General features: G+C 35.4%; 2 protein-coding genes across 3 annotated transcripts; both read right to left on the bottom strand.

Moving 5' to 3' along the window:
- Positions 1-1,258: 1,258 nt before the first annotated feature.
- Positions 1,259-4,130, bottom strand: LOC108474585 (uncharacterized). Its single transcript, XM_017776557.2, has one exon. It carries the CDS (start codon positions 3,820-3,822, stop codon positions 3,031-3,033), a length of 792 nt encoding a protein of 263 aa, XP_017632046.1. The 5' UTR covers positions 3,823-4,130; the 3' UTR covers positions 1,259-3,030.
- A 653-nt stretch (positions 4,131-4,783) lies between these two features.
- LOC108474413 (50S ribosomal protein L3-2, mitochondrial) lies at positions 4,784-8,234 on the bottom strand. 2 transcript variants are annotated; one of them, XM_017776325.2, is made up of 5 exons: positions 7,594-8,234; positions 7,273-7,482; positions 6,690-6,794; positions 5,455-5,568; positions 4,784-5,119 (listed from the first exon to the last, which is right to left on the bottom strand). In XM_017776325.2, the coding sequence occupies exons 1-5, from the start codon at positions 7,957-7,959 to the stop codon at positions 5,093-5,095; spliced, it is 822 nt and encodes a 273-aa protein (XP_017631814.2). In that variant the 5' UTR covers positions 7,960-8,234; the 3' UTR covers positions 4,784-5,092. The 2 variants fall into 2 exon arrangements, with proteins under 2 accessions (XP_017631814.2, XP_017631813.2); XM_017776324.2 differs by having other exon boundaries at positions 4,784-5,213; positions 7,594-8,224.
- Positions 8,235-13,663: the final 5,429 nt, after the last annotated feature.

Here is a 13,663-nt window from a genome sequence, read left to right as displayed (position 1 = left end):
AGAATCGAAGGATTAAAGATGTTGAGGAATGTAAATTGTATTTCAATGTGAGATTTTGATTTTCAAAATAAATTTAAATTTGTATTTCAATGTGAGATTTTGATTTTCAAAATAAATTTAAATTTAAAACTTAAAAATTGAAAATATAAAAGAAACATTGAAATGAAATTATATTACAAAATTTTCTCAAAAAATGTATTTTTTCATTGCAATCAAGAACCTTTTATAAACAACTCTAGTCTCTTTACTGCAATAGCATTATTGAAGGCTTTGAATCCCTTATAAGCATTATACACTCTACATTATGGATTCTCGAAACATATTTTCTTCGAGGAACACTATTCTTTCTCTTAAGTGTTTGACAAAGCATTATTTACTCTCACGAATATCATTCATTGTTACTATTCATGTCTGACACTAACTTTTTTGGTTTTTCTTATAACATTTTAGAGTAGAGGTGCTCATGCATAATAATGTTTTTATCTAAATCATCTCAATTTTCAAGTCTAGTTTAGGACTCCCCAAATTATATTAGTCAGTGATGAGTGTGTAATTTCCTAATTATTTGTGATATTTTTTCTCTTGAATTATGCTATTTAAGTTATTAATTATATTATTTATACTTATATTTTATTTATTATTGATTTAGGTAAATAATTGAAGAAAAAAGGAGCTTAAAGTTTATTTTTGACAGTTTTTATAGATTAGATTTTTAACACAACACTATTTCAATATTTTGGTCATAATTTGAGTTACAGGACTTCGTTTTAGACTCATAATACCGATTCAAAGGGAATTGAAATCTCTAATTGAAGTTATTCTTGGCTCAAGCCCAAAAAAATATTAAGGTGTTCAATACTAGCTAAGATGTTTGATGCCAAAACCAATCAAAAGATACCTAGATATAACTAGCTCAGTAATTTTAAACCCTTTTTCTGGTAAAAGGAACTACAAAGTTTGATTTAAGTAATTTATGAAATCTAATTGTTCTTTAGTATTTGCAAGTCTTCTAGTTTAATTACAAATATGTTAGTTCATTGAATATAAAACTCATTCAATTGAATGCTTGTCTTTGTCAATTAAAATTGTTAAATATGCAATTGTTTAATTTACTCTAATACTTATAATGAACAACATAATTAGATATGATAAAATATGCCTTATATGTTGTGTGAGAATATGATTTTAACTTAAATAAACCCTAAATAGGATAGTAGACACAAGAGAGAGCCATCATGGTAAACCATTCAAGATCCTGTACCATAACTATGTTGACGTTCATTTAGGTATTTCTGGCTCGCGCGTAACAAGCAGAATGATATCGTGATAAATGTAAAAATTACATGTAACAGGTATAGACTGCATTGGCAGGCACCCCAAATACTCCTTGATCAGCAGCAAATATATGCCTCTAAAAGGGTACAATGCATCACATGAAAAAAAAAATGAATGAACATGTCGGTTGACAAACGTAGCTAGACACAGCTCTTGCATCACACGTGGTGGCAGGCTCTGCTGCACATTTCTTCCTTGTCCTTGGCTTCTGGCAGTAAACTGGAAGAGTTAGCTCCATTGGCTCAGTGCAATGATATTGATGATTGAATGTTTACCTCAATCCAACCAAATAAACAGACATTACAGTCAATACATGGGGGTGGCATTGCCATTGCCACAGGTAGGCCATTGATTCGTTGTTTGTCACCTTTTCAGACATTTGCATTTGCTTCGCATCTTGACGTTATAACCATGTTCTTTAACCATGTTGTAGTTGTAGTAACCATACAAAGTAAATTTCACTTTTGATGGCAGAATAAAGAGATACTAAGAAGTCATCAAATGCATCATGCACATTCTCCTCAACATCCCCAAATTCCAAAGCATTTGCCAACCTAACTAGAGAGAGGTCCCTCACTTTTTTGAAGTACTGCAACCAAACCATTTATCAGCTTCAAGCCTATCTCCCGTCTCGAACCTTGCCATGCATGTATCCTTGGAAAGCAAACACTCTACCTAGGCTCCCGTATGTAAGTCAACGTCCGGCAAACAGTGACCCTCATAATCATCCTAATGCCATAAGTCCATAAAAGTTTTTAAACTCAGCATGTCCCTGACCCGTAGTACTCTCCTACTGCAAGAGTGACCTTTGCCCGTTATCTGAGATTTTATTAGAGAGACAGAACCAAAGCCCCAAAGAACCTTTAATCCATTGAGGCAATATACAATCCGATGGAATCAGCACTCACTTTAGAAAGCGACTGTTTTCTTCTTCAACAATAACTGCTAAAATCAACTCACTGTCGCCACATAACATTTAATAGATACAAAGAAATGGGAGGAATAGGGTGGGAGAATTGAATGCTTCTGTTCTTCAATGCAGTGTAGATTTAGGTAATCATATACGAATTAAGCAACAAAAACAAACCTTTGAAAAGGAAAATACCAAACTTTTTTACTAGAAATTGATGCCTTTCTAACAAAGCTTGCAAGACAACAAAGAAAAAATCGCAATAATATTCAAAAAGATATAGGATTTTGTATAAGTTAACAATGAAGGCTCAAGTCCTGATCAACTTAGTCCAGGACTGACTGCACTTACATAATGGGAAGCAATAGCATAACCTGCTCCCCTGAAAATACAGCATAATAGCATTCTAAAGTGAGAGATAATCCCGGGTATGCCATCATGATTCATTTAATTAAAGGACATATCAAGGGTGCAAAGCATCTAAAGACAATTTTGACACTTCTTTTTCTTGTAATTTTGTAAGAACAGAAAGTCCAGAGAGCTTTAGTTTTGGCATAAAAAGGGCTAAAGGTGAAGCAAATAAACAGAAACAACGAGCTTAATGAAAAATACATACAGGGCAATAGAGAAAGCTACAATTGAACGCAAACAAAAAGCTTACTGAATACAGAAAAACTCCTAAATCATCTCTACAAAGATTTGACATATGGTTCCCATGAACAGAAAGGCTAAATACCAACAAACGAAAACAAACACTTTACTGAGATTGTTGGAATCACCAATGATCAATTAGGCATACCATGAGTGCTTTGTTGACGCTGCAACTTGGGGATTGAAATGGGTACATTAGCACCAGAAACTGAATACGACCCATTGTTTCCCTTGTCGGGAATAGGAGATGGAAGGGATAAAGAGCTTGCTTTGGCGTCATTAGCAGCAGCAATGGCAGCATCAGGTTTAGATTTGGGAATGCCTACGAGGGACGACTTATGTCTATCACTATCCTTCCGGGCCAACAAGGCGAGTCTCTCGAGAGCCTCTTTGGCTCTCTTCTTTGCCAAAGTAGCTTCTTTGACCCTCCGCTCAGCCTCCACTTTCGCAACGGCGGCAGCTTTGGTCATAGAGGCGGCAGCAATCTTAGCAGCAGCTAGAAGTGCCTTAGCTGCTTCCTTGTCAATAACCCTCGTGTTCGTCGTCTTGTTGTTGTCGTCGTCGCCGTCGAGGGTAGATCCGGGAGGATGATCGGGCGTTGACTTGGGTTTCTTAGTAGGGGCGAGATTGAAGAAAGAGAAATTAGGGTTGGAGCAAGGGGGACAGGTAAAGGAGGTAGGCAAGAGGGAAGAGGAGGAGCAAGAGAGGTGAGAAATGGAAGGGCATTTGAGGCAGATGAGGCGCTGGTGAGGGGGAGGGGACTCGTTGAAAACTTCGAGGCAAATGGGGCAGAAGAGGCCCTGGTGGTTCTTGAGGACGCAGTTGGTGCAGAGGCGTCGATAGCTGGCTCTGTGGCGGAGGTTGTGGAGGAGGAAACGCTCAGGGGCGCCGCAGCCCCCGCATTCGGACAGCTGATCCCGCTTCATGCCCGGAAGGCAAAATGAAAAATCCCAAATGTGGGGGATAATATCCAACACTAAGTTCCTTGACAAGGCTAGGATGTAGGAAGAGGGAAAGTGAAGGGGTTTAGAGTGTGGGTGGTCAAAAGACTCAAAGCAGATTAGTGATTTTCATTTGGTTGTCTGCCTGTCTGTCTGTCTGTCGGAAAAGACCCAACTTAATTGTGTTGTCACAGTACACACTACAGTACATCATACAGAGATGAAGGGGGGGGGGGGGAGAGATTGGAGATTAGAGAGAGAGAGATGCTGCAATTGGGTACTTGGTTTGATTTTGCTTAAGGTGACAAGGATAATAATGTCTTCAGAATTTGGTAATGGAAAGAAAGGCCCAATATGGGATAGAGGCCCATTAGCCTAAACAACTATAATACAATGCTTATCTACGGCCTTGCCATCAGGCATGTAAATAAGACACTTATATAATAATCACGAGCAGACCGGGTATGAGCTGCAGATGGATTCAACTGTGAATGAACATAAGGTTATTTATTAAATGAATAAGTTTCAACAGTCTATTTATGCTCAACAACTAGTTTATTTATAAACTCATTTATAGACTCGCTTATTTGAAGATAATATTTCCTATGAAAAATACTTAAATAGCATTTTCCCTTTATTTTTACATTTATATTTAGTTAGACTAAACATATCAAATAATAAATTGAGTTTGAACATAATATTAAAAATTTAAACAAACACGAGTAACTTTAAATAAAAAAAAAAAAACAAACACCAACTAAACTTCGTTCATTTGAGCTCGTCTCATTTATTGATATTATTGCATACTCCTCTAAAGTTTTCATAGCATGTAATGTTAGCCTAAATGAGTTCAAAAAATTGCATTACTATTTAATTCAAGTTTAATAACCATTTAAAAATATAAAAAAGATGTTATCAACAGTTATTATATCTAATGTCCTATAAGTTTGTACTCGCAAAAGCAAAATTTCAGGTTTCCTTTCATTTATTTAAAATAACTCCATTCCTGTTACAGAAAAATCAATGCTCAATTTGCTTCAAAAATTCATACATCAACCTTCATCTCTATAACCATTATCTCATATTACATTCCTTCCTGAAACCAAATAACTAGGACACAAACCAACTTCTTACTATTCCGCAAGTTAACTGGTCCGGAAATTAATCTGCCATCCCACAACCAACTCAAACTCCGCCCCACGTCAATCGGCTACCATAAACGGATCTACCTCTCCAAGATCAGCAACCAGAGGCCCTATATTTGTTTCATCCTCATCTTCTGCTGCAAAATAAGTCGGGAACGGAAGCATTGAAACATCAGGTTTCTTGTAAACAGAATCCTTTATGAAGACAAAGTTCCCTTTAGCACCTGGGACCTGTAAACAATAACCAACTCCCTAAACAATACTGCCAATAAAAAACTATACAGAATACAACATATTAGATGGTTAAGAACTTCGGATGCAATGTAATTTGTTCCCATCCTTTGAAGGGGATTAGTCCCTTATTTTTATGACAAACATCGGATTTGGAAGCTTGCAACTGTTGTGCAAAGGCTATAGCCTCCTGATTTTTTCCATTCAAAATTCTTAAGCACTTAAAATAAGAAAACCATACCTGACCCCTCACCCACATCAAATTCCTTGCAGGATCTATCTTGTATACCCACACATTTTTTACTGTTCTTGTCTTCCCACCCATGCGCCCAGGCATCTTTTTCCCTTTAAATACCTACATAACAATAATTGATCGTCAATTATGACTCAAGGGCATTCCATATGGTAAAGACTGATAAACAAATGGATACAAGAGTTGTAATGAAGATTAGGTTGACAATGCATCAATGCGACAATGCATCAATGCCTTGACCTGGCTCCATGCAAAAGTGCAGTAAAACCACAACATCAATGGCTTGGTAATTAGAACTGAGTAGTAATCAACTACAGAGTTTGCAAAACCATTTTTCCCCTCAATTAATTACATCAGTCAAAAACATCAGCAAAAAGTCTACACAAAAATAACTATGCAGAATAAAATCAAATTATTGGATTGAATCAATCATATCAACAAGGGTAAGACAAGAATCCTGCACGGAAAGCTGTAATAGGCCTAATGATTTTGTTTTCAACAATAAAGTTATTAATTCAGATAAACATAACTTCTTCAGTGTTTGATTGAGAAATATAACTGAAAAGCCTGCTCAAATAGTAAGAGGTGTAGGGGAAAAACAAATCTTGTTACAAGAATGAACCAATCAAATGAACATGACTGGATGATGTGTCCAGAAGGAAGCTTCACAAATAAAGAAGCTTAAACTATAAAGAAGTAATTACTTATCCAAATATCTTGGGTATCATGCTTAAACACCTAAAAAGATGCTCTACTAGCAATTTCTATGATGAACAAGAATCTCAGCTAGAATTCAAGATATTTGTCTCACTAAAGCTTAAGAAGTTATCATCTTGAATGGAAATAATATGCAAAAAAGTATCCACAAGCACATCTACCAGTTAGAATATTTCCATTAAAAAGAGGACATGAATAAATAGAAAAACAGCATATAATTGAATATCTACGAGATAAAAACTATCTCATCATACGACCACATCAATGCAATAAAGTATAACAAGATAAAAAAATTCTAAAGTAGAAAGAATTCAGAGGCCTCCAAGAAGGCGTCTTAACAGTATTGGAACTTTTACCCTGGAGGCTCAAGTACGGTGCTATTGCCTATTTTGTATCCCAAGGCCTAGCTTTATATGTATATTAAAAAAGAAACAAAGAACAAGCAGATTACATCAAGTATTCCAGAATATCCTTAAGGCATTGCAAACCAAACTAGCTATACAAACCTTTCCAGGAGCATCCCTCTGACCAGTAGAACCAGGACTCCGATGCGATAATGATGCACCATGAGATGCCGGCATTCCTTTAAATCCCCACCTTTTCATTGCACCCTGGGCAAGTAAAAGAAACATAAGACATTTGATTGTTCAAGTCCGAAACAAATACTAACTCCATCATCCAGAAGGATCGGAACTATGAACCACAAATCGCCTGTGTCCCCACCAAACAACTCAAGTGCAAGAATTAGATAGAATAGAATATGAGAACATTTGGCATGCACATACTTGATGCCTAAATTAACATCACTGGATTTAAATGTCACCATCATCCACCAGCAATTCATGTATCACTAGTAAAATTTGCACTTCTGCACAATCAACTGTAAATAGGTTTCAAAGAATCTGAACTACACTTGCTAGCTCTACTAGTCTCTCTCTAAGCAAATAGTTCAAGGATGGAATACCTGCTAGAGCTAAAAACAACTGGTACAGAATATATTAATCATTAGGTGCTAACACATAAAGAATGAATTCATCAATGAGAACATAACATAAAAGGAAAATTGATCGAATAATAAATTAAAATCACCTGAAAACCTTTCCCTCTAGAGGTTCCACTGACATCTACATATTGGCCTGGAACAAAATGGCGCACCCCAAGTGATGTACCAACAGGGAGAAGAGCATCTTCGGTGACGGGGAACTCCTTCAATTTCCTCTTCAAGGGAACACCTTGAGCTCTGAAATGACCCACCTCAGGCTTTGTCAAATGTTTAGGCTTTTTGTGGCCGCAACCAATCTAAGCAACACCACAAATCACAGAGCTTGAGTGACTGTTCAATCATGATTTGATTAAACATCCTAATAGACGGTTGCTGACCAGTATAACTAAAGAAAATACAATGAATACCTGAAGGGAAAAGATTCCTTCTTTTTCAACAGTCTTGACCTGAGAGACGATATTGTCATCAACCCAGAGGATGGTAATGGGAAGCCTAGCACCCCATTTGTCCCAAAGAGCAGTCATGCCACACTTAACGGCAATGATCCCAGTTCGCTTGGAGTTGGGAGTCATGATAGCTGGAGTGGCCTGGATGATGCGGGCGGGTCGTTTATGGAGGATCTGGGAGCCATCCATCAAGGCATCAGAGCTGAATAATCTTCTAGTTAAGGAATGAAAAGGGAGGGATGTCGGGGCTGCTGCGGATGGCCTTGATAGGGAAAGGAACTGCTGGTGGAGACGAGAAACGAGGCCTCTGGTTGATAAGGCCGCCATGCCTGCGAGTTCAACACACCAAGATAACACTAACTAATGACACGCTTAACTACTAGTTATAGATTAAGGTTGCACCGTTGCAGAGGGAGAGGTAAAGGGACTCCACCATTGATATTTAGGCATTGGGCAAAAGCCAACGTGAGAAAAAAAAAACTGATCACCCTTTCCTAGTAACTAAAAAAAAAGGTAGGGTTTTTGATTTGATGAACAGAGTTGAGTTGAGCAGAGGAAAGGGGTTTGTTTGTTTTTCGTAGCTCTAGGGTTTTAGTGGTGGGGCATTTGGGCTTTATTTTAGTCCGGCCCATTTTTATCTTTCCAGTATCCAGTTTTGGAATATTAATATCTAGGGTTAATTTTATTGTATATCCTAAAACTATTATCTAAATTTTAAATTTGGTTTCTAAATTTTAAAACATTCTAATTAAATTATTAAAGTATCATCATCATATTAACCAGGTCCTTTCATCAATTTCTCATCATTATCAACCAGGTCCTTTCATCAGTTTCTCATCATTAACTTGAACATTAAATATCGGCTCAAATCTAGTGTGGAGCATATTTAAAACACATGGTCGGATTGCAAACATGTATGTACTTATCATATGAAAAACTTAGATCTTACGTTAAAAAATTAGCTTTCTTAAATTTTAATGGCACTATCTATTTTTTAACACGTCAAATCTAAGTTGCCTATATTGTAAGTACATATGTTTTTTACAATCTGATCCACATGTTTTAGATGTTACATGTCAAATATAAACTAGTATTTAACACCTAAAGTAATGGTTAAGTTGATAGAAGGACCTAATTTATATAATCTTGATGCTTTAAAAATTAAACTAAAATTAGTTAAAATTCAAAGATCAATTTAGAATCTAGATCATAGTTTGAAGACGTTTAATGAAATAATCCTAATATCTAATGTATATTTTAAATTCTTGTTAATTATTGTTTGAACATGCTTGTATGATTCTACCAAAATTAATATAATTGTCATTGGTATATCCCATTACCGCAAAAAATATGGCAAGTATGTAAGTGGTTCATTCCTCTCTCACTATAATTTCTCCTATTGTTTTCGAAGGGTATTCTCCGGCTCTGCTATTTGAGTGGTATCAACATCATGTTGTTTTTGATACATTTTATTGCTCATTTAGCTCCTATTTTTCACTCTTTAGGATATTAATAGCGTTTTCAAAGAATTTAATGTGAACCTTTCAAGAAGTTGCGCCATCTAGGGCTTTCATGACGGACTTCATTTTTAGCCCTTCACAATTCATCCATTTGCTTCTCCTAAGCCCCTCCCCCAAACTTGAGAGTGTTGACCTCCTAAGCAGCACTCTCAAAGGCACGCTTTAATTTCTCCTCCTCATCGAAGGCTAGATAATGATCGAGTTGTTCATCCAATTCTACATGAGTTCAGGTTATGGAGGGCGGCAAAGATGTTGTCCCTAAGTTGAAACATCGGCACCCTCTAACCTTGTATTAACAAGAGAGGGAGTAGGCAATCCAACATCTCCTACAAACATAGAATATTCCCTTAGTACCTTCATAATATTAAATACGAAGGGTATAAAAATTACCAACGAAGGGTGCAATACTGAGCATCTCACATTCAACCTGTAACAGCCCAAATTCGCCCGGGCCCTACAATGAAATAAACAAAATTTGTAAATTAAATAAATAAATCTCCATGTTGAAATGTCCAGTTTACAAATGGGCCTAAAGGCCTGATGATACAAGACCCATTTAGCCTAAGACCCTATGCCCGGTTACAACCCAATAAGCCCACACCCGGTTATACCTAAACCCACTAACCTGTTACACCCTTGACCCAACTCAGTGAAGCCCAAGTGGCCCAAATCGTAAGCCAAGGACGGAAGACCTAGGGTTTCAAAAACCCTAGGCGCCGCAAATACTTCAATCAACGTGTCTATTCGTCTCGCGTCATTCTAGTTACCCACTATCAGTGCCGTGGTTCCAGGCCATGATTCTAGGCTTCGAATCATGCCGTGGTCGATGCCCGAATCAACACCGGTGTGCAGTTGTCAGCGTTTGTTCATTGTTAAATCTCCTCGCTGGGAACATTAAATATGTAAAATATTATGTACAGTAGCTATAAAAGCCCGAATTAAAACGATGTAGGGGAGTTTTTTTTTTTGGAGAAAAAGAGAAATACAAATATATACAACAGTTTATCGACGAAAACAAAAGGTGATTAGTTCTTTACCTGTTTTTCTTGCAAACATATACAAATGTTATAGAAATAAAAGAAAATAGCGTCTACCGTTGGATTTGCACAAAAAATGGAAGTTTTTCAGCTTCCAGCCGTCGTATACGGCGAAGTCGGCGACGGCGCGTGGGCGCTTGAGTTCCATGACCGAGGCTTGGCCCGACGGAGACTGGAGCCCGGAGGACTGCCCTCTCCTCTCTTTTAGAGAGTTTTTCAATTTTTTTTTAAAACAGTTTCTAAAAATGAATTTTTGGGCCGAAAATTGACTTAAATAGTGTAATTAAAACGGTGTCGTTTTACTTAATCTGGTAAAGTACCAAAACAGCACCGTTTAAGCCAAGATCCGCGTGTTGACCCGAAACCTGGATGAGATCTGCGTTTTTTTTAAATGGGCAAATTGCTCAATTGATCCTTCCGATTTTTCAGAAATCTATAATTTTATTTTGTTTTTATTTTAATTCGGCCCTAATATTTTATATTTATTTCAATTTAACCCCCTTATGGCTATTATAATAACTATTCTGAAACTACGCCGTTTTTTTAGATTAGGGCTAATTGCCCAGTGAGTCCCTACAAATCTAGCGAGTTTTTCAATTTGGCCCAAAATCTTTAAAGTTATTTATAATTAACCCTAAAATTTTAAAATTAAATTAAATTTAAATTTTGTTTTATAAATTCAATTTATTTTAAATACTATATACTTTTTATAAACATTAGTTATATATATAATAATATATTATTTTATTTATATTCTTTTAATATTATATACATATTTATAAATTTAATTATATGTTATATTTTTATTATATGTTATTTATTCCATTTATATTTTATTATATATTTTTACTATATAGTAATTATTTTACTACATTTTTATATGTAAATTTACTTAATATATCATTCTTATTATTTTATATTTTATCTATCATATAGTTTATATCATTATATATATATATATATGTATTTTGTTTATAAATTTATTATATATCATATATTTTACCATAAATTATTCCTTACGTTACTTCTCTTTTCTTATAAAATATATATTATTTTTTACTTATTAATTATATATGCTTTTAAATTTTTATTATTATATAAATATGTGTAATATTATTATTTAGTACATTATTTCTTAGTATATTAAGTTCTTAAACCTTATAATATGATTTGTGCATGTACCATTTTTTTAAAAGGGTTCTCCTTTATTATTTTATATTATTCTAAATATTTCTAAATATCTTTATTTTTATTTCATGTGATTTATATTTTGTTTATTTATTTTTGGTTTTCTTTTATTTTGATATTGTTTAGTAGGTTAAATTTTATATATTATTTGCTTTCATTTTTCACATATTCGCATGAAATTAATTATTAATGTAATTTTAAGTTACATTTGCATTTAATATTATATATATATATATCACATAATTTATATTGTTGTATTCATTATGCTTTACGTCGTATTTTGCATATAACGATAATGCATGTATATTTTATGTTATCTATGATTATATGCATAAAATGACAACATATATTGTGTAATTTATGCCATATCCATCATCTATATTATATTTGCATGGAATGTTAAAATAGGTATCATGTAGGTTAATATTGATCCTTTGTAATATGACAAATGCATCATCACTTTAAAAGAACTTTTATATTTCATTCGATCCAAAAAGATTTTTTTTTAAAAAAAGGGCAATGTTTTTGGTATTTAGGAATTCTGGAGGTAGTGCCCTAACATGCTGGGTTGCGATTTCCCGTTTGTCTAAATACCTAAAATATCCTTCTAAATAAGTTTTGAAAATCACAAGATGATTTTAGTTACGAAAGTTTAAAAACATCATGTCCAATCATGCTGGATATGATGTTTATATTCTTTCGAAGCCAAAGACTCTTGATTTTTTTAACTCAAATTATTACGGTTTTAAAGAGATCTTATTTCTATATTCTTTCAAACTTTTGACATTAAGACAAAATTATTCAATTTGGTACCAATTTTGGGCGTTACGAGGGTGCTAATCCTTCCTCGTGCGTAACCGACTCCCGATCCTATTTTATCGTAATTTCGTAGACCAAAACGTTTTATAAAGTGATCCAATCACACTTTAAAATGTTGGTGGCGACTCCCGTTTTTAAAATACTCTCTCTCCGTCTTTAAAAATCTTGTTTTTTTTAAAGTGGAGGTTTCGACAGCTTGGCGACTCTACTGAGGACTTATAAGAGAGTCAAGCCAAGAAATTGATTTTTTGTGTCTTAATGTCAAAAGTTTGGAATTTTTTAAAAGATTGATCATTTTACAAGTGTTTGCTGCACATGTTGATTTCGCACATTGCATTTGCATGACCGTTGGTCACACCTTTAAGTGGGAGTAAGAAACTAAGCTTTCGTGAGGTTTTCACCTCCGCATAAGTTAGTGGATTGCTTCCGGGATACTGTACCTATGTCTTCGTGAGATTTTCATCTCCGCATGGCCATAGGGAAATGTGTTCCCCTAAACTGAACTTGGTCTATATGAGCCTATAATGGGTGAGGACCAAGGAATCTGCTGATTCAGGTACCCTTGCTTTAGAACTAAAACTCATAACTTTAAGTACTTACCCTAGGGAAAATAGTGATAGCCTTTAGTAAGCTACCCTTGTAAGTACTTGTTTATCATTTCTTATATATATGATACTGACCTATTTTATTTTGCTATCATTGCATGTCATTCAACATTCAAAGATATCGATTCACGGTTCGATTTCTGAGTTAGAAAGTTTTGTAATGGGGAACGAATATCATGATAAAGCGGAGGACAATGCCTCTGTCTGTACCTGGTCAGAGAAAACCCAGTTAGAAAAAGGAGATAATGTCACTGAGGGACATATATCAGAGTTATGGGACTTCACCCGTATTAATTCGACGCAGAATGAGTTTCAGGAGTTGAGAGACATTTGGGCCCAATGGGATGACGAGGCTAAGCAGCTTTTCTATCAGAATTATGGAGACCTTCCCTATTTGTTAGACGTCAAAGTAGATAGGCACTTGTTTCGAGCTATGGTACAGTTCTGGAACCCTACTTATAGTTGTTTTACATTTGGTGATGTAGATCTTGTACCTACTTTAGAGGAGTATACGACTTTACTGCGTTGCCCGAGGATTCAGGGTCACAAGGCTTATGTTAGGTCTGATAGTCTTCCAACTTTTGCAAAGAAGTTGGTGATCATTACTGGGATGAGTGAGCAGTGGGCTGTAGCTCATGTACAGCAAAAGGGTGATAGTAAGTGCGTTCCATGAGCCGTTTTGAGGGATTTGATATCGACACATTCAGACATAAAGAAAAGGGTCGACATCCTAGCTTTGAGTATTTACGGCATGGTGATTTTCCCAAAGGCATTAGGGCACATAGATGAGGCAGTTGCGAATTTGTTCGATCGTGTCGGTAAGCAGAATACACCGGTACCAGCAATCCTAGCTAAGACATTT

The sequence above is a fragment of the Gossypium arboreum genome, chromosome 3 (genome assembly GCF_025698485.1).
Source record: "Gossypium arboreum isolate Shixiya-1 chromosome 3, ASM2569848v2, whole genome shotgun sequence".
Taxonomy (NCBI): Eukaryota; Viridiplantae; Streptophyta; class Magnoliopsida; order Malvales; family Malvaceae; genus Gossypium; species Gossypium arboreum.
Note: the sequence above shows the minus strand (reverse complement) of the source record. Positions and strands in the feature narration are given on the sequence as shown.